An 18,325-nucleotide genomic window follows, 5' to 3' on the forward strand; every position below is an offset into this window, starting at 1 on the left:
AGCTGCTGGGGGGGGTTGGGACTATGAGGGGGGCAATGGTGCTGCCCACACCATCTCTTGCTGCCTCCAGAAGCCACCCACAACTTCAGTGTGTGTGTAGGGGGAAGGAGGGTAGCTTTCCCCCACAGGAGCTATCGGTGTAACTGGGTAATGCTAATCTGCTCTAATCCACCAGCCCCTGAGGTGGAGCTAGAACCCAGGAGTCCTAGCTAACAGCCTTCCCATGCTCTAAATGATGCTTGGAAGCCAAGAGAGAGTTTTCTCTCCCACAGGGGAGAGGGCAGGAGGGTTTGGGGGTGGGGCAGGAGCCAGGATCCCTGGGCTCTATCTCTGAGTGGGGGTGGGTGGGGTTTTGATGGTCTCCTTTCTTTGTGTCAGTGCTTATCCTGCCATGTACAGCCTTAGCAGGAGATGGGGCCTGGACAGGTTCCCTGCCCTCTAGGGTGTATCCCCCCCATCACAAGGGGAGCGAGGGGAGTGGGGAGCTCTTCCTGGCAGCTGTGTTGGCCCTGCTGGGGGGAGGCCAAGCCTCTCCCACCCCACAGCAAGGCCTTGCCTGGGAGTTCACCCCAGCTGGGGATCCTAGGCCAGCTTCTCTGCTATGAGTGATCAGCTCAGGGTGCTGTGATCGAGCAATGCAGGAGCTGGGGCCCTGGAAAAAGGGCTGGTGGGGGTCAGGGTGAGCAATGTTGGAAGCAGGGGAGTCCCAGCAGCAGCTGTGGAGGAAGCAGGGTTGGGGGAAGAGCCTTGATGCTGTGGGTGGCTGGGCCCTAGCTGAGCCTGGGCAGGCTTGGAAAATAGGGGGGTTGACAATGAGGCTGCATGGGGTGGAGCTGGATACAAAATGGGTCTTTATTGGGGGTGTTTGGGGCTGGGGTGTACAGAGCTGTGGATGGACATATTGCCTTGGATGGGCAGAATTGAATGATGATAGCCCCAAGGCTGTGGTTTCTTGTCTTCCTACTGCAGTTTCATGCTCTCTTTCTTCCCCCGACCAATCTCACACCCCTTCTTCCCCTCATTCTGCCCCTCCCCCCTTCATCTGGTTGCTCAGAGATGGCATCTAGCCTGGATTCTTGTAAATGGCTAGAACAGCTCCAAATCATAGACCTGGAAGAGACCTTAGGAGGTCAGCTAGTCCAGTCCCCTGCACTCAAGGCAGGACTCAGTAGTATCTAGACCACCCCGACAGGTGTTTGTCCAACCTGTTCTGAAAAATCCCCAATGATGGAGATTCCACAACCTCCCTAGGCAATTGATTCCAGTGTTTAACCACCCTGACAGTTAAGAAGTTTTTCCTAACATCCAACCTAAGCCTTCCTTGCTACAATTTAAGCCCATTGCTTCTTGCCTTATCCTTGGGTTAAAAAGAACAATGTTTCTCCCTCCTCCTTTTAACAGTCTTTTATGTACTTGAACGCACCTTAACATCTCCCCCCCCCCCCCCCCCAGTGTACTGCAGTGTGGGGGGTGAGGGACAGAGGGGAAGGGGCTCATCTAAAACACAGTAAGACCTGGCTCCAAGCTCTCCTTGCTCTAGCTCACTGTCCTTCCAGAGTGGGGATAGACCCCAGGAGTCCTGGCTCCCACCCTACTCCCCTCCTCAAGGAACTCCGGGCTGCAGCCATGTCTGGGAGGCCAGGGGGAGGGAGTTAATGGGTGCTGTGGGGGATTGCCCCCATAGTCAGATGGGTCCCCCAGAGTTGGCAGAGCAGGGTGGGGAGGCTGGAATGCCAGCAGGGTTGGGGGGGGGGCAGGGATATGTGGATTATGAGGCAGCAGCAGTAGCGCTGGGGAGGGTCTCTGCACCAAGGCGTGAAGCAGCCCCTCCCACAGGTGCAGGGCTAGGGGGCAGCATCAGGCGTCGCCCTTCAGCACAATCAGGGTGTTCCGCAGCAGCAGGCTACTGGCCTAGAAAAGAGGGAAGGGGTTAGAGGGGGGACAACCCCACTCCCCAGTGTGATGCTCTGGGGAAACTGGGACTCCAAGAAAACCTTAAATGACCCACCCCACACCCTTCTCACAGCTGGGGACAGAACCCAGGAGTCCTGGCTCTCAGCCTAACTGGGAGCAGCATTGCAGGGACTGAACCTGTATGCAGGACCCAAGTATGTGTCTCTGCTGCCCCCTGCAGGCCACACCTGGATATGGCAACTGAGGACAGGATCTGCACTGATGGGAGGCATGCAGGTGACCGGGTGGGGGCTCGGACATGCCTTCAGCCCCCCACCCCAGGGTGCAGAGAGCATGGCAGGGGGGACAGGGCTCCCCAGGGACTTGGGGGATGGGGAGGCAGAGCATGCACTGGGTGAGGAGAGTAAGAAAGAGATGGGAGCTTCTGAGGGGTCCCAGTTCAGGTTTGGGGGGGGAGGCAGGTAGTTGGGGGAGGGGAAGGATGCCCAGGGGTTCCCAGCCAGGGGTGGGGGAGTTCCTGGGGTGGGGGGGAGTGGTAGTTCCTGCAGCTCCGTGCTCAGGCTGGGCTAGGGGGCTCCCAAGGGCTAGGGGGGAGGTGGGTGGGTCCCAGGCAGGGTTGCAGGGTTTCGGGGGGTCCCCGATACCTTGGCGTGTTTCAGCTCCAGCTCCGCCAGCTCGATCAGGTTTTTGCGAAATGCGGAGATTCGACGTGACTTGAAATCAGTCAGTTCTGCCCGGGGGGAGAGAGAGAGAGAGAGAGAGAACCCAGGAGATCTGGATCCCAGCCCCCTGCTCTACCCCCCCTCCCCCCCAGAGACGGGGATAGAACCCAGGAGTCCTGGCTCCTAGCCCGCCTGTATTCACCTTGCTTGGCGGAGGCTGAGAGCTGTTCAAAGCGCTGACAGCACAGCTGCTGATGGACCTCAGCTGGCTTCACCTCCTTGTTCCTCATGCGGGCTCTGTCCAGGGCCTTGCTGGCATGCTCGTAGTCAGCCAGGGCCCGCAGGCGCCGGTACAGCAGGTCCTGGGGACACAGACGGTTATAAACCTCCATGCCCCACCCCGGGGGGGCTGCATCTCAGGGCTGGGCCAGGGAGCCCTACATCAAGGGCCCCATCGCGGCCCTGGCCTGCCTGTACCTTGGCGGCCTGCGAGTCTCTCATGCAGTACTTGAGCAGGTCAGACAGTTTCAGATCCTCATCTGATGCCACACGGCCCTCCAACTTCTGGGGAGAAGAGGACACAACGGGGGGTCAAAAGAGGGGGGTGTAAATCCCACAACTACACCTGAGCCTCTCCGCCCCATCCTTCTGAGCTAATGTCACCCCCTCAGAGGTCCCCAACACCCAGCCATAGGGGGTGCTAGTAAGTGGGGGGTGGCGGTGCAGGATGGGGGCCATGGAGGCCCTGCTTCCCCACTGTAGGGTCTGTGGGGTGGGGCTGATCCTGGTTGTGGGGTTCAGGGGCGGGTGGGGGACACCAGGAGATTGGAGGGGGTCTGGAGCATGAGGAATGGTGGCAGAGTGTGTGTGTGGGGGGGGGGTGGGGGGTAGAAGCCCCAGAGCAGAGGGGGCCCATAGTAGAGTAGGGGATGGGGAGAGGCCCCTTGGGGGGAGCAGGGAGCCCTCACTCACTCACCCGCAGCCGTTCAAAGAATTCAGCCAATTTCAGGAAGCTCCTGGGGAGCGAAAGGGAGACTCATCAGTGACATCCTGGTACTTTCCCCCCAGTAACCTGCCCATTGCGCCCCGTCCCCCACACCACCATCCCCCAAGTGCCCCCACACCCTTCCCCTAAATTAGGGCCCTCTGATACTGCATCCCCCCCACCAGACAGCACCCCATCCCCCTCAGTGTCCCCTGCACCCTGCCCCCCACCAGACAGCACCCCATCCCCCTCAGTGTCCCCTGCACCCTGCCCCCCACCAGACACCACCCCGTCCCCCTCAGTGTCCCCTGCACCCTGCCCCCCACCAGACACCACCCCGTTCCCCTCAGTGTCCCCTGCACCCTGCCCCCCACCAGACACCACCCCATCCCCCAGCTCTACACAAGGCTGCACCGCCAGCTCTGTCTGAGGTGCCTCCTTCCCCCCAGATCTCTACCGCCACACCAGGAAGTGCCCCCCCCCATCAGTGCCCAACTATCCACAGGGCCCACTCGCCACCACACCGGGCTGCCTTCCCCACCCCCAAAATGCATCCCACCTCGCCACTCTCCCCCCAGCATCTAATCCCCAATTGACACCCTAGGCTGGGAGCGGAAGTGCCCCTGATGTCCAACTGGGGTCATTGGAGGGGGGAGCAGAGTGCATTCTGGGGGGGGCACACTTTATACCAGCCCCCCCAAGCTTGGTGGGGGATATTCAAGCCCCAGTCCCAGTGCCTGTTTCCCCAACACAGCTCCCCCAACAAGCAGTTCTGGGGGCTCATAGGGAGCCCCTTTCCTGCACCTCAATACTCACGTCTGGAGCTGGCGGACTTCCTGTGTGCCCAGGCTGCCCAGTGCCACCGAGATGGGGATATAGTCCTCTGCCAGGCCTGTATTGGGGGGCAGCCATCAGGGCAGGGGATGTACCCCATTATCTTAGAGACTCCCTCCACAAATCAGGAGTCCCTACCTCACACCCACCTCCAGGAGCCCGGTGGGGTTCCCCTCCCCAGAGCCTCCACCACCCTGCCCCTCTGACCCCTAAGGGCTCCCCCACTGCCTCCAGATGGGGGAGAGCTCCTAGGCAGCTGCCACTCTCCCGGGGATCCCTTGTGCTAAGCACCCCAGGTGGTCCCCACCCACAAGTGCTCCTGACCACCAGGAACCTCCCCTCCCCAGGGGAGACACTCCTGAAAGGGGCAGTGCCAAGGGCCAGGGTGGGGCAGGAGGATGATCCTGGTACCAGAGGGGGCTGTAGGGGAGGGACGGGAGAGAGACAATCCTGCCTCCCCACGTACTCTTGTGGGAGCGCATGACGCGGTCGGCCTTGAGGCAGGTGTCGCGCACCCGGGCGTGGTACTCCAGCAGGAACGTCCGCTCGTGCTCAAAGAACTCGTCCACCTCCTGCAGGGGGTGACAGGGAGCCAGAGATCCGAGGGGTGCCCCACGCACGGCCCCACCCATAACAGGGGAGGGGCATCGGCACACACCATGCAGCACCTCACGTCCGGGGGGTGGGGGGTGCCATGTGGTCCTTGTACATGGGGCGGGAGTGGGGAATCTACGTGGGCTGGGCTAAGTGCTAACATGGTCACTGCTGCAGGGGGAGGAATCTGTGCGGGCTGTGCCACTCTCCACAAGTGCGGGGGGGGGGGGGGGGACGACGGATATGTGCATGCCATGCCACTCTCTCTGATACCGTGGGGGAGGGGGGCAGTTGCACCAGTGTGTGGGGGGGGGGCGTGATTTGGGCAGGCCATGTTACTCTCCGCACTGGGGCTTGGCCGGGGTGAGGGGGGGGTGTGTGACAGAGCCCCATTGGTGGTTTGCTACTCTGTCAGCCACTCCTGTCAGGCCCGACACACTCAATACACCTAACACATTGGTATCATGAGATATCACTGGAAAACTAACTCCCTGCTCATTAATATTCCAGGGTGACGTAGGGCCCGGGTGCGTACAAAGAGTTGTAAGTAAGCACTTGAACGATGTTCTTCAGATGGGTTTGGCAAGCAGCGCATAAGCCCAGTCTGCCCTAGGCAAAGGAACGTGTAACTGCGCAGCTGACTAGCCCGTCAGGCAGAGACACTGAAGGAACCGCTGCCTACAAAGGTGAACAGAACCAGGTGGGGGAGAGGCCTCTTAGCTATACAGACAAGGGACCTGAACCGCAAATGATAAGCAACAATCAATTGCTTGTATACAGTGTTCCTGTATTATAAAAGTGTAACGAGGAAGGATTCAAGGGGCCAGAGCGGCTGAAACCACAGGCCACTGGGTCCTGCAGCCGAGGGGTTGAAGTCCCCGGGAACTGAGTTTAGGTGAGGACCCTGCTCAGGCAAGGGCTGTAACTCACTGAAGTGCATGTGTGTCTACACTTACATTTTACAGCGCTCTACTTGGCTGGCTCGGGGGGTGAAAAATCACCCCCCCGAGTGCAGAAAGTCTGAGCACTTGAAAGCGCTAGTGTAGACAGGCTCCGAGTGCTGGAAGCCGCGCTCCCAGCTCTCGGAGCTAACCCCCTTGTGGAGCTAATCCCCAGCACTCACACACGACCACACTCACACTTCAGAGCGCTGCTGCGGGAGCGTTCCTATGGCTGCGCTCTGAAGTCTCCAGTGTAGACATACCCTGAGAAGCAAAGGTGTAACCATTTATCTTTACTCCTCCTTCGGGTGCCATTTAAACCTCTGCCTTTGCCTTCACTAAACGTATTTGACTCCACCAGTTCGGTGCTGGGACTGCCATAAGAGCGCTTGTCAAACCCCAGTGAAATCAGTGAGCCGCCCTGGATTGTCCCTCTGAAGGAACAATGAACTTCCTTCCTTCTGTGAGTGTTGCAGGAGCGGGCTGGACAGTGCAGGACCGTTTGGGGGAAAGTCAGGAGGGGCTGTTGGGGTCACTAGGAGGGGAAGCCGGGGTGTGACCTGCATGGCAGTAGCCTGGCTGTTGGAGTCAGGGCCGTGAGCCACAGAGGCAGAGCACTGAGGGCACCCAGAGCTGCAGGACAGGTATTGGTCTAGTTTGAACCCCAAAAATGTCACTGGGGGATCTGTGCAGGGCCCATGGATTTCTGGGGAGATGGGATCTGATGGAGGCACACACTCTGTCCCTGCTCCCCCCCACCCCCCACCGCATGCAGTGGGTCCTGGCTCACCTTCAGCCCCGACACCCCGGTGATGAGAGCCTCGTCAGCTGACTTGACGATGTTCCGGAAGAAACCGCCCAGCAGCTCCTTGCGGTTCTTGCCACGTACACTGAGCTGCAAGGAGAGAGAGTGCCAGGTGTGTGTGTGGGGGGGAGGTGGGAGAGGGCCCCCCAGGACCCCCTGCACCTCACATCCCCCCCAGCCCACCACAGGGGCTGCCCAGAGCCAGAGATCATAGGAGCTAGGGGGAGGGATGTGTGTAGGCCAGGGTTGGAGGAGAGAGTGGGGCAGGGCAGTGGGGGGAGAAGGAGGTGCCCCCCTCACCTCCCTGGCTCCTTCCAGGCCCTGTGCTCCTCACATTGTGGGGGGCAGTCTCCCACGTGGTCCCCCTTGTTGGCGGGAGGCGGTGGAGATGGGAATGGCCTCAAATTGGGTACCTTGTGCTAGGCAGACAAGTAGCTCCGCAGGGAGAGGGGGGTTGTGGCTCAGCAGTGGAGAAAGCTGGTGGCGGGGGGTAGCTCAGTGGGGAGGAGGTGGGAGGTTCAGCAGGGAAGAGGAGAGCTGGGGGGTCAGAGGCAGGCTCAAGATGTTGCAGGAGGCCAGCAGGATCAGAGGGAGCCTCGGGTCGGTGTGGGAGTTGGGAACTCAGCCAGGGGTGGGAGGCTCTTGGGAGGGGTACTTGGGGTCTCACGTCTTGGTCATATTCCAGGAAGACGTAGAAGTTGTGGTCCCGGCGTAGGACGGGATGGGCTGCCAGACGCTGCAGGAACACCTCGTGCATTGCCACCGTCTTTTTAAAGATGGCCAGGTACTCGCTGGGGGAGACAGGCAGGTGAGCATCTGCAGGGACAGTGTCCCAGTACTGACCCCCTGGACACCCCCCCACACTGCCCCCGGAGCCCTCCCACAGTGCCCCCTATTAACCCCTATGTATCATCTCTCGCTGATCGCCTGTACTGCCCCCATGGCACAGCGCCCCCACTGACCCCTTATTGACCCCACAGCACAGTGCCCCCTAGTGCTACACTGGGGCATTGAGGTCAGCCCCTGCCCTCCCCTGGTGTCACTCACCCCTCCAGCTCCTGCTTCATCTTGGCGAACTCCTCCCGCGTCAGGGTGCTGTTCCCCTCCCCGAGGCGCTGCAGCTTCTCCCGTGATGCCTCGAAGTCAGGCCTGGGGGGCGCAGGGGGGATCTGGGCAAGGGGTGGTGGGGGAAGAACCAGGAGAAATATTAGCTCTGAACCCCTCCTCCAGCCTCCCAAACCTCTGTGACCTCAGGCCCATGGGCCCGTGATACTAGCTGTGGGGCAGGCCGGGGGTGAGGGTGGAGCTGATGGGGGCTCATGGTTGAGGCATGGGGGTGAAAGGGCAGAGATGAGGGGGCCTCACAGTTGGGGGAGGGGAGTGAAGCGGGGTGGGGGGGCTAATGGTTGGAACAAAGGAGGCTGGGAGGTGGAGCTGGAGGGGCTGAGAAAGGATTCATGGCCAGTTGCTATGGGGCAGGGGAAAAGGGCTCAGATTATAGAATCATAGAATATCAGGGTTGGAAGGGACCTCAGGAGGTTATCTAGTCCAACCTCCTGCTCAAAGCAGGACCAATCCCCAATTTTTGCCCCAAATCCCTAAATGGCCCCCTCAAGGATTGAACTCACAACCCTGGGTTTAGCAGGCCAATGCTCAAACCACTGAGCTATCCCTCCGTCCAGATGTCCTGTTGGGGGATGATGCCTAGGGCTAGGGCAGGGCAAGGTCAGCGTGGGCGACCGAGACTGGCTTGAGCTGCCTCTCACTCTGGCCGAGTTCTTGGAAACCCTCCGCCGCATGCCCACCAATAAATCACCGGGTATGGACGGGCTGACCGTGGAGTTCTACCGCGTGTTCTGGGACATCCTTGGCCCAGACCTAGTCACCGTCTGGGCCGAGTCTTTGCAGAGCAGGGCCCTCCCTCTTTTGTGCAGGCGAGCCATGCTCGCCTTATTAGCAAAGAAGGGGGACCTCTGCAATTTACAAAATTGGCGTCCCGTCTCGCTCCTCAGCACAGACTACAAGGTCATAGCGAAAGCCATCTTGCTGTGGCTAGGGTCCATGCTAGCGGACGTGATCCACCCAGACCAGACCTACACCGTCCCGGGCTGCACCATCTTCGACAACCTGTAGCTGGTCCGGGACCTCTTGGAACTCGGGTGTAGGGACGGTCTGTCGTTCGCCCTCCTGCCCCTGGATCAGGAGAAGGCATTCGACAGGGTGGATCACGGGTATCTCCTGAGCACTCTGAGAGCGTTTGGCTTTGGACCCCAGTTTGTGGGTTTTCTCCAGGTGCTGTACGCCTCCGCAGAGTCAGCTTCGGGCGAGGAGTACAGCAGGGGTGCCCCCTCTCGGGCCAGCTGTATGCTCTGATGATCAAGCCCTTCCTCTGTCTCCTCCACAGGAGGTTGACAGGGTTGGTGCTACGGGACCCGGAACTGCGGCTGGTCCTGTCGGCATACGCCGACGATGTGCTCCTCGTGGTGCAGGACCCGGGCGACTTGGCGTGGGTGGAGGCTTGCCAGGCCGTCTACTCGGCAGCCTCCTCCGCCCGGGTCAACTGGGTCAAGAGCTCTGGCTTGGTGGTAGGGGACTGGCGGCAGGCGAGCTCCCTCCCACCCGCGCTTCAAGCCATCTGGTGGAGAGCGGGTCCGCTGCTCTATCTCAGCGTTTACCTTTCTGCCACGCATCCGTCTCCGCCGGAGAACTGGCAGGGTTTAGAGGACAGGGTGGTAGAGCGGCTCCGGAGATGGACAGGACTGCTCTGGTGTCTGTCCTTTTGAGGGCAGGCACTGGTGCTCAATCAACTAGTCCTGTCCATGCTCTGGTACCGGCTCAACACCCTGGTCCCAGCCCCGGATTTCCTGGCCAACCTCTGGACGTTGATTCTGGAGTTCTTCTGGTCAGGACTGCACTGGGTCTCTGCAGGGGTTCTCCATCTGCCCCTGGAGGAGGGAGGGCAGGGCCTGAAATGTCTCCGCACTCAGGTCCGTGTCTTCCGCCTCCAGGCCCTGCAGAGGCTCCTTTATGGTGCAGGTAGTCCGGCGTGGAGCGTACTGGCGCACGCCTCCCTGCGCCACTTCCGAGGGCTCTGATATGACCGGCAGCTCCTTTATCTCCACCCGAGGGGTCTTCCGCAAGACCTCTCCGGGCTGCCGGTCTTCTACCAGGACCTGGAAACTGTTCACAGCGACCAGGTCCGTGGCGGCCTCCGTGGGGGAAGATCTCCTCGCGGAGCCCCTGCTACACAACCCCCAGCTCCGTGTGCAGGTGGCGGAGTCCCCCTCGGTGTGCCAGAGGTTGGTCCTGGCAGAAGTTACCAGAGTCGGAGACCTCCTGGACTATGACCGGGGAGACTGGCTGGATCCCCTGACGCTCGCTCAGGGCATGGGGCTCTCCAGACCTCGTACTCCCCTGCGCGTACTTCAGGAGGTGAGGGCCGCTTTGCTGCCCGCTGCTCGGGTTTACCTCGACCGGGTCCTGCGAGAGGGCACGCCCCGCCCACCCTCCACCCCAGGCCCTCCAGACCTTTTCATCAGGCCCCTGCCCCGTTGACCCATCCGACCCCCACGCCCCTTCACCGTGAGCTGGCTACACAAGCTGCAGCCGGTCCGGTTCCAGACCGCGCCCAAGAAACAACTCTACACACTCGTGCTCCACACCCTTCACGTCCTCACCCCCGCGTCCCGCCCTGACTCAAAGTGGCGGGACCTCCTGCCACTTCTGGAGGGTGAGGAGCCCTGGTGGGCCAGCTTCTATTCCACCTTAGTCCCGAGGCCCGCCGGGGATATCAGTTGGCGGCTCCTTCATGGGGCCGTGAGCACGGGCGTGTACTTGGCGCGGTTCACCCCAATCCCGGACACCTGCCCCTTTTGCAGCGTGAGGGAAACCCTGGCGCATGTCTACCTGGAGTGCGCCAGGTTGCAGACCCCTATTCTGGCTCCTCATGAATATTTTGTTAAAACTTTGGTTGCACTTTTCCCCTCACCTCCTTATCTATGCACTCCCTGTCCGTGGCCCCACTAAGTTGCAGGACCTCCTGGTCAACCTCCTCCTGGCCCTGGCTAAAGTGGCCATCTATAAAACCAGGGTGAGGAGGTTGGCCGATGGAGTCTCCTGTGACTGTGGGGCCTATTTCCGATCCTCGGTCCGTTCACGCCTCCGGGCAGAGTTCCTCTGGGCGGCGTCCACTGACTCCCTTGATGCCTTCGAGGAGCAGTGGGCGCTGTCCGGGGGTCTCTGCTCGGTGTCCCCATCAGGTTCCCTTTGTTTGACCCTTTGACCGCACTCCTGTCCCTGTTGTTCATTAGTTGTCCCCTGTAACTAATTGGTTTTCCAGGTCCTGTGGACCTCCCCCTTAAGCTGGGGGGGGGGGGTGATCCTTTAGCAGTGGGCGAGCTTTCGTCTGTCCACTTCCTGGATCCCAATAAGGCTAGGGCAGGGCTGGGAGGTCAGGGCCCTTGGGGGGTCCATTAGGGGCAGGATGTCAATGGCTAAAGGATCCCCCTCTAGAAACACTCTTCCTTCTCCACCCCAGCCCCCCGCTCCCATTACAGTGATCCTGTGTCTCCACCTATGCCCCACGCCTTTACAATTCATAGATTCACTGATCAGGAGGGCCCACTGTGATCATCCAATCCTCCTGGATAACACACAGCCCCTGAAAGCTTATGCCCAAATACATTTGTTAGTCTCTAAGGTGCCACAAGGACTCCTTGTTATTTTTGTCTTATTACAGTTGATTTTCAGTCCAATTTGCTGGCTGAATGCGTTGAGTTGAGTTGTTTTTTTCTTGTTTATGGCGTTGGGTATGTGATAGGAGAGTGACATCATCTGCGAAATCCAGGTCTTCAAGGGATCAGAAGAGTGTCCATTTAATGCCTCTTGGCATGTCTTCTGTTATACACTGCATTACCCAGTCGATGGCAACTTTGAAGAGGATTGCAGACATAACACACCCCTGGCATACTCCTCTTTTGACTTCAAAACTGAGCTCACTGTGATCAACACTGCATGTAAAGTTGAAATAGAAGCTTTTGATGATGTTGATTATACGGAAGGGAATTCCACATGCCCGCAGAATGCGCCCGAGGCTGGTCCTGTGAAGGCTATCAAAAGCCTTCTCAAACTCTATGCAATGTATGTAGAACGGCTGTTGCCATTCTAAGCACTGTTCTATTATGTTTCGTAGAGTGAAGATCTGGTCTGTGTATCCACGCCCTTTCTGAAAACCAGCTTGCTTTTTTCTGAGAACACAATCAACTGCCTCTGATATATGCTGGACTATGATCTTACACAATACTTTGCTTGGCACAGATAAAAGTGTGATACCACGCCAGTTATTACAATCACTGAGTTTTCCTTTTTTGATACCTTCACTATAACCCTATGGGTCCACTCCTCTAGTCCTTTTTTCTTTCCCAGTCTGATGTAAATAGAGGGGCCAGGATAGATGCTGCTAATTTAGGATTTATCTTGAACAATTCTGCATTCAAGTTATCCTTGCCAGGAGCTTTCCCATTTTTAAAGGATTTGATGGCTTGAATGATCTCTTCCTTAGTTGGGGCGTCTGTGTTGATATCAAGATCTTCTTCTGCCTCCTGGATGTTTGCTTCCTCTTTAGGTGGCTCCCTGTTCGGCAATTCTTTGAAATGCTCTGTCCTGTGCATTTCTTGTTCTTTTTCGGTTGTTAGTAGGTGGCCTTGTTTGTTCCTGGTGAGAGTGTTTGTTGGTGTCTGCCGTTTACCACTGATAAGCCGCGTCATTTTGTAGACGGTTCCTTGTTCACCATGAGCAGCTGCATCCTCTGCTTGTGTTGCCCGATTATGAACATAATGCCGTTTGTCCGCTCTCACAAGGTGTTTGACCTCCTGGTGTGCCTTGCTATACTGCTTGCGGTATTTGTCCTTTAGCTTCTGGGATTTTGTGTCTAAAACTTTTTTCTTCAGGGCTCGTTTGGTTTCTATGGCATTCCATGTGCTGGGTGTAATCCACTCCTTCCTTCTCTTCTGCCTGTAGCCTAGACAGGCTTCACTGCTCTGTTTATAAATTGCTGTTACCTTGTCCCACTTCTTTTTGATCTCCTCATCTGCATTCCCCTCCTTTTCATCAAGGTCTGCAAGTGCTTGAAACCTGTTCTTTAACTGCAGAACGAAGGCTTTCTGTATGTCAGGGGACTTTAGCTTGTCAATATCATAACGTCTATGTCCCTTGTTTGGTGGGCCCACACTGCTCAGTTTTAGCTTGACGGAAGCTGTCACAAGGTGGTGGTCGCTGCCAACATCTGTACCCCTTCTCACTTTCACATCTGTCAGTGAGAGTCGCCATTTACCACTGATCATGATATGGTCAATCTGGTTCTTATCTCTGACACCATATCAGCCTGTGAATTTCACCATGTTCAAATAGGGTTCCACCTATGACTAGGTCATTCATATTACAGAAATCAACAAGCCTCTCTCCATTTTCATTCATGGCGCCACACCCATGTCTTCCCATTGCTCTGTCATTGTTTGTGTTGTCCTTACCGGCCTTGGCATTCAGGTCTCCCATGATGATAGTTAGGTCGTGGCGCGGTATTCTCTCTAACTCTGCCTGTAGTGTAGGATAGAATTTGTCTTTTACTTCTTCATCACTGTCATTTGTCGGAGCATAATACTGAAGCAGGGGGACATTATTATGTTTCCGTTTCGGTCTGGCTCTCATAAGTCTGCTGCTGATGGATTTCCATTCAAGCAGGGAATGCTCCACTCCCTTCTTCAAAAGGATGGCAACACTCTCATGGTGTTGTTCATCATCCCATCCAGAAAACAGCAAAGTTTTTCCCGAGGCTGTTGTTAATCTTCCTGATCCCATCCATCTGCTCTTGCTGACACCCTGGATGTGTAAGCTGTAGCGTCTCAACTCTGTTATGACCTGAGCTAGCTTCCCTGCCTTGTACATTGTCCGTACGTTCCAAAAACCAAGTTTGGTTTTTGTCTTGATGTTGAGCACAGAAGTCTTCATGCCAGTGGCTTCCTTTCGGCTTTTGCCACTGGCAGTCATACGGGTCATTGACTCCTGAAGGCCATCACACACAGTAATGGTCGATTTCTCCATCGCTGTTTCCTTAACATATTTTGTTTTTTACAGGACAGGGTTGTTAGCCCTGTGCCTAACCCCCAACCTGGAGGACCAGGGTGTCTGTTTTGTCTGGCTCTCAAGTCCTCCACAGACCAATCTGGCATGGTTGAACCTACCAGGAGCAAAAAGCCCCCGCCGACACAGACTCTGGGGATCATTAGAGCACGCAAGCTGCCCCGTCATGACAAGGCACGGACACTGGAGGACAGGTGGCCAAAGTAGGAGATGTGAAATTGAGAGATTCATCTTTAGAAGATCTTTAGCATGCTATTATTGCCTTACTTGGAGAGATTACTGGCCAACTACAGCTAACGTTGGGAGAGCTGTGAAAAGCAGCGGAATCTCTGGGACTTGGGGTCAATGGTGATCAAACCAAAGCTATGCAAGCCTCCTACAAAACAGAAACAAATGACCTGCAAATGATGTATGTGGACAGCAATGACATTGAATGGGAGAATAGGTTTATCTATCTGGGTAATCACTTGACAATAAGAGGCTCTATATCAGAAGAAGTCACATGTTGGATTGGTCTTGCATCCATGGCACTTCAGTGTCTTCAAAGGCATCTGAGCAGGGGTGCTGGAACAATCTGTATAGTGGGGGTGCTGAGAGCCATTGAACTAAACTGTAAACCATGTATAGAATGGAAACCACTTCAAGACAGGGGGTGTGGCAGCACCCCTAGCACTCCGAGTTCCAGCACCTATGCCTCTGGGTGGCAGGATGTCCATGTGACAACTACGATACATGAGTTCAATGTGGTAGTGATGGCAACTCTGTCGTATGGAGCAGGAACATGGCCATGAAAAACAGCTGAGGAGAGGAAACCAAACAGTTTTCAGTGTCAAAACATCCACTGGTTTGATTTTGTCACAAACAAAGAGATTCTTAGATGACCCCGGCAAGTTGCAGTCTCACATCCGCTGAGAAGACTGCAAAGGTGTGGTCACCATGTCCAGCACAGAGAAGAAGGTGTGCTTTTACAGAAGCTTTATAGACCTGAGGTCAAAGAAAGTAGAGCACGAGACCAATCACAAATGAGGTTGGAAGATGCAATTCTGAAGGATTTAAGAAGCCTAAATCCTCCCATGCTGACTCTTGCCAAAAGAAGAAGACTTGCAAGGGACTATTCAGGATGGAAGTTCATTCTATGTGTACACAGGTACATCACAGCCATGTGAATCTGCTGCTGTTGTGAATTAGAGCAGATTAGAAAAACACCCAGTCTTGACTGAAAAATGTTGAGCGATGGAGAATCCACCACAGCTCTTAGTAAATTGCTCCATTGGTTCATTCCCCACACTGGTACACATTTGCATCCTATTTCCAGTCTGAAGTTGTCTGGCTTCAACTTCCAGCCCCTGGATCTTGTTAGACCTTTATTTGCAGACTAGGAGCAAGTCATCCCTTAACCCTCTCTTGATTAAACTGAGCAGATTGAGCTCTTGGGAATCCCTCACTGTCACAGCCTGTTTTCCAGTCCTTTAACCGTTCTTGTGACTCTTCTCTGAACCCAATTTAGCAATAGCCTTCTTGAGTTGTAGACACCAGCACTTGACATGATGTTCCCCCTTATGACACCCTGCCCCATGCCCTCCCAGATGTCCTCCTTACCATGATTCCCATATCCCCTCTCACCCTTTACCTTGTCCCCCTGGTCCCCTTCATCCCCTCCACTCACAATTATGCCAGCGTATTCATCATTTTCAGAGAAGGTGTCGTGCAGCCAAACAAAGTCCTCATGCTGCCGGACCACAGAGAGCGCTGGGCGGTTGAAGTCGGGCAGGGAGCTCTGCAACAGGGGGGCAGGGGATGAGACACTCCAAACCTCGGACTCCCAGAATCCCCTTCAATATGTGGACCTGCCAGAGACCTCCCCAAACCAGGGATCCCCCAGAGACCACCCCAAATGGAGACACCCAAGGCAAGGACCCTCAAACCTCACTAGAGACATTCCCCAGAAACCCCCCAAACATCAGAGCCCGATGGTGGGAGACCCCCCATAAGGGACCCCTTCCACCCTGTCTCTCCAATCCCCTCACCCCATACTCCCCCTCACCTTGGTCTGGACAGTGAATTTCACCTTGTCCCGTTCGCTGACTGCGTCTGAGATCTCAACCTGCAAGGAGGGGTCAGTGGCGAGCTCCTCCGAGGGTGAGCAAGGCTGGGGAAGAGAAGAGGGTCAGATATGGGAGCACCCAACGGGGGGGGGGATGCAGGGCGATGCCCGACCCGGGGCACCGGGCGCGGGGGACAGCAGGATGCAGGGTACTGCCCCTCCCGGGTGGCGAATGCAGGACCCCGCCGTGGTCCCAGGCTCACCTTGCTCTCCTCCCCAGGCGGCATCTCCAGCGGCTCCTCCATGCGCCCCCAGGAAGAGAGCGGCCCAGGATGCCCTGTAGATGAACCCAGGCCCAGGCCTCATCAGCTGACTAGGAATGTGGGGCGGGGGGGGGGCCGCGCGGGCGGAGGGTGTTGTCTCTTTAAATCGGTTGTGAGAGCTATTCCACACCCCTCCTCCCCATTGGGCACCAGGCACGGAGTCCTCGCTCCCATTCGCTGGGATTCCCACTCGTCACTCCCCAGGCGGGGGCAGTGGGGGGCGGTCATACCTTCTTAAGGTGGCGTAGGGGAGATAAGTGTGCGTGGGCTCCCTCTCTCTGGGGGGCTGGTCCCAGCTGGGGAGGGGGTGACCCCTGGCAGCTGAGGAGATGGAGGAGAGAGATTGGGGGCCCTGGAGGCTACAGGGGGATGTGGCAGTGGGGGCTAGGTGGATGGGCTCCAGCACCCACCCCTTGCTCTGGCTGAGGCAGTGGATGGAGAAATGGCTGCATTGCTTGCCCCATTGCTCCAGACCTACATCAGCAATGAGTTCTGTGGGGTCTCAGCGCCTCAGCACATGGATACCACCCAAGGTCCTACAGCTGTGATCAGGTTACCTTCACAGAGCTGTTACCTTCACAGTCCAAAGAACAAGGCCTCACACCCCAGCCTTAGTGATGCAACAATCGTGCAATCATTGCACAAGTAAGGACACCCCAGGCAGAGCTGGGCATAACCCACCCACAGGCCCAGGTCTCAGTCACTTTGCCTTTCAGAGGGAATGGCCCAAACTATGTGCTTGTGTACTCCCTGCTAACACTGCGTGGAGTGTTCTCTGGTGGCAAGAGCTCATACCGGCTGCTGCCTCTGCACTCCCATTCATTGTCCTGTACCTCGATGGGCAGAACGTCATCCTTTCAAATCAGGAAATTCCCAGGTTTGCTCCCTGCCTAGGACCCAACAAGAGGGCACATCCTAAGGCCATGTCTTCATGGTGATGTTACAGCAGTGTGGTTTGCTCACTCAAAACGCCACAATGTAATCGCAGTGAATTGAAGTGCGTCCACACCCCTTTGCTACAGTCCTTCTCCTTGCAGCCATACAGCTCTGAATCAGTTCGAATTCACCACACAGCATTCAAGGCAGGGAGCCCATGGTGTAACATTCCACCACTTTGCTCTTGGCCCCCTCTCCAGTTTAGCAACATCCTTCTGGAACTGTGGGCACCAGAACTGGACACAGGATTCTAGCAGCGGCAGCACCAGTGCCGAATAGAGAGGTAACAGAACCTCCCTTCTCCTACTTGAGATTCCCGTTTATGCATCCATGCATTATGAGATGCCCCCCAGAAACTCCGGGAGTCAAATGAAAACTCCCATGGTTCCTCTCCTGACATCTGTTCATTTTGCCAGTGCCTTTTCTGACCTAGCGTCAGCCAGCACAGACATCCCATTGCTGAGCACCAGGATCAGGCCAGTCACTGGTGCAAAGAAACGTAAGGGAGTGAGGTAATATCTGCAATGGGACCATCCCCTTGTCTCTCTAATATACTGGGACCAGGAGGGCTACAGCCCTGCAGACAGCTACGACAAAGGGAACATTAGCCTATTCAGTCTGAGCTCCTGTCTCTCATAGCCCAGGGCAGCCCTCTACTGAGCCCAGGAGCCTGTGATTGGCTCTTCTGGAAAGGTCTCCAGCCTTGATTTGAAGACTACATTTGGCTGGGCTCTCTCTAGCCTGTCCTCTCGCCCCCCAGAGCCAGGGGGAGGAGCCAGGGAGAGAACCCAGGAATCCTGACACTCCCGATTCTAGCACCAGTTCCTACATAGTAGTGTGCATAGTGATAAGGTGAACTGTCTCTCCCTCTAGGGGCTGATCCTCCCAGGGAAGAACAGGAATTTGCTTGTGAAAGGAGCTTTTTCCAAGGCACTTAGAACAGGGAGCGAGACTCCCTGCACACACACCTCCAGGGATGCAGCTACCTCCCTGCTCCCCCTTGGAGAGAGACGATGGGGCACCAGCCCAGCAGGGGGACAGGGAGGCAGGTGCTGTGGAGGAGGATGCACTTGCACCAGGGGATTGGGAAGAGACTGGAGCTGCAGTGGAGGGGGGACAGTTAGATGGAAGGGGGTTAGAAGCTAGTTCC

At 56.6% G+C, this 18,325-nt stretch overlaps 1 protein-coding gene across 1 annotated transcript; it reads right to left on the reverse strand.

Annotated features, from left to right (window-relative positions):
- Positions 1 to 828: 828 nt before the first annotated feature.
- SNX32 (sorting nexin 32) lies at positions 829 to 16,307 on the reverse strand. Its single transcript, XM_077821140.1, has 13 exons — positions 16,180 to 16,307; positions 15,917 to 16,021; positions 15,539 to 15,649; positions 7,783 to 7,904; positions 7,403 to 7,526; positions 6,721 to 6,825; positions 4,862 to 4,967; positions 4,378 to 4,453; positions 3,553 to 3,592; positions 3,054 to 3,140; positions 2,779 to 2,938; positions 2,559 to 2,644; positions 829 to 1,911 (listed from the first exon to the last, which is right to left on the reverse strand). Exons 1-13 carry the CDS (start codon positions 16,219 to 16,221, stop codon positions 1,858 to 1,860), a joined length of 1,218 nt encoding a protein of 405 aa, XP_077677266.1. The 5' UTR covers positions 16,222 to 16,307; the 3' UTR covers positions 829 to 1,857.
- Positions 16,308 to 18,325: the final 2,018 nt, after the last annotated feature.

The sequence above is a fragment of the Eretmochelys imbricata genome, chromosome 7 (genome assembly GCF_965152235.1).
Source record: "Eretmochelys imbricata isolate rEreImb1 chromosome 7, rEreImb1.hap1, whole genome shotgun sequence".
In the NCBI taxonomy this organism is placed as follows: Eukaryota; Metazoa; Chordata; order Testudines; family Cheloniidae; genus Eretmochelys; species Eretmochelys imbricata.

Excerpts from the sequence above, each read along its gene's own strand:
- SNX32 (XM_077821140.1), bottom strand. The coding sequence starts at position 16,221 with ATGGAGGAGCCGCTGGAGATGCCGCCTGGGGAGGAGAGCAAG. Across the intron at positions 6,826-7,402 it reads TCCTGGAATATGACCAAGAC|CTCAGTGTACGTGGCAAGAA; the intron begins GTGAGACCCCAA and ends CTCTCCTTGCAG. Across the intron at positions 2,645-2,778 it reads CTCAGCCTCCGCCAAGCAAG|AACTGACTGATTTCAAGTCA; the intron begins GTGAATACAGGC and ends CCCCCCGGGCAG.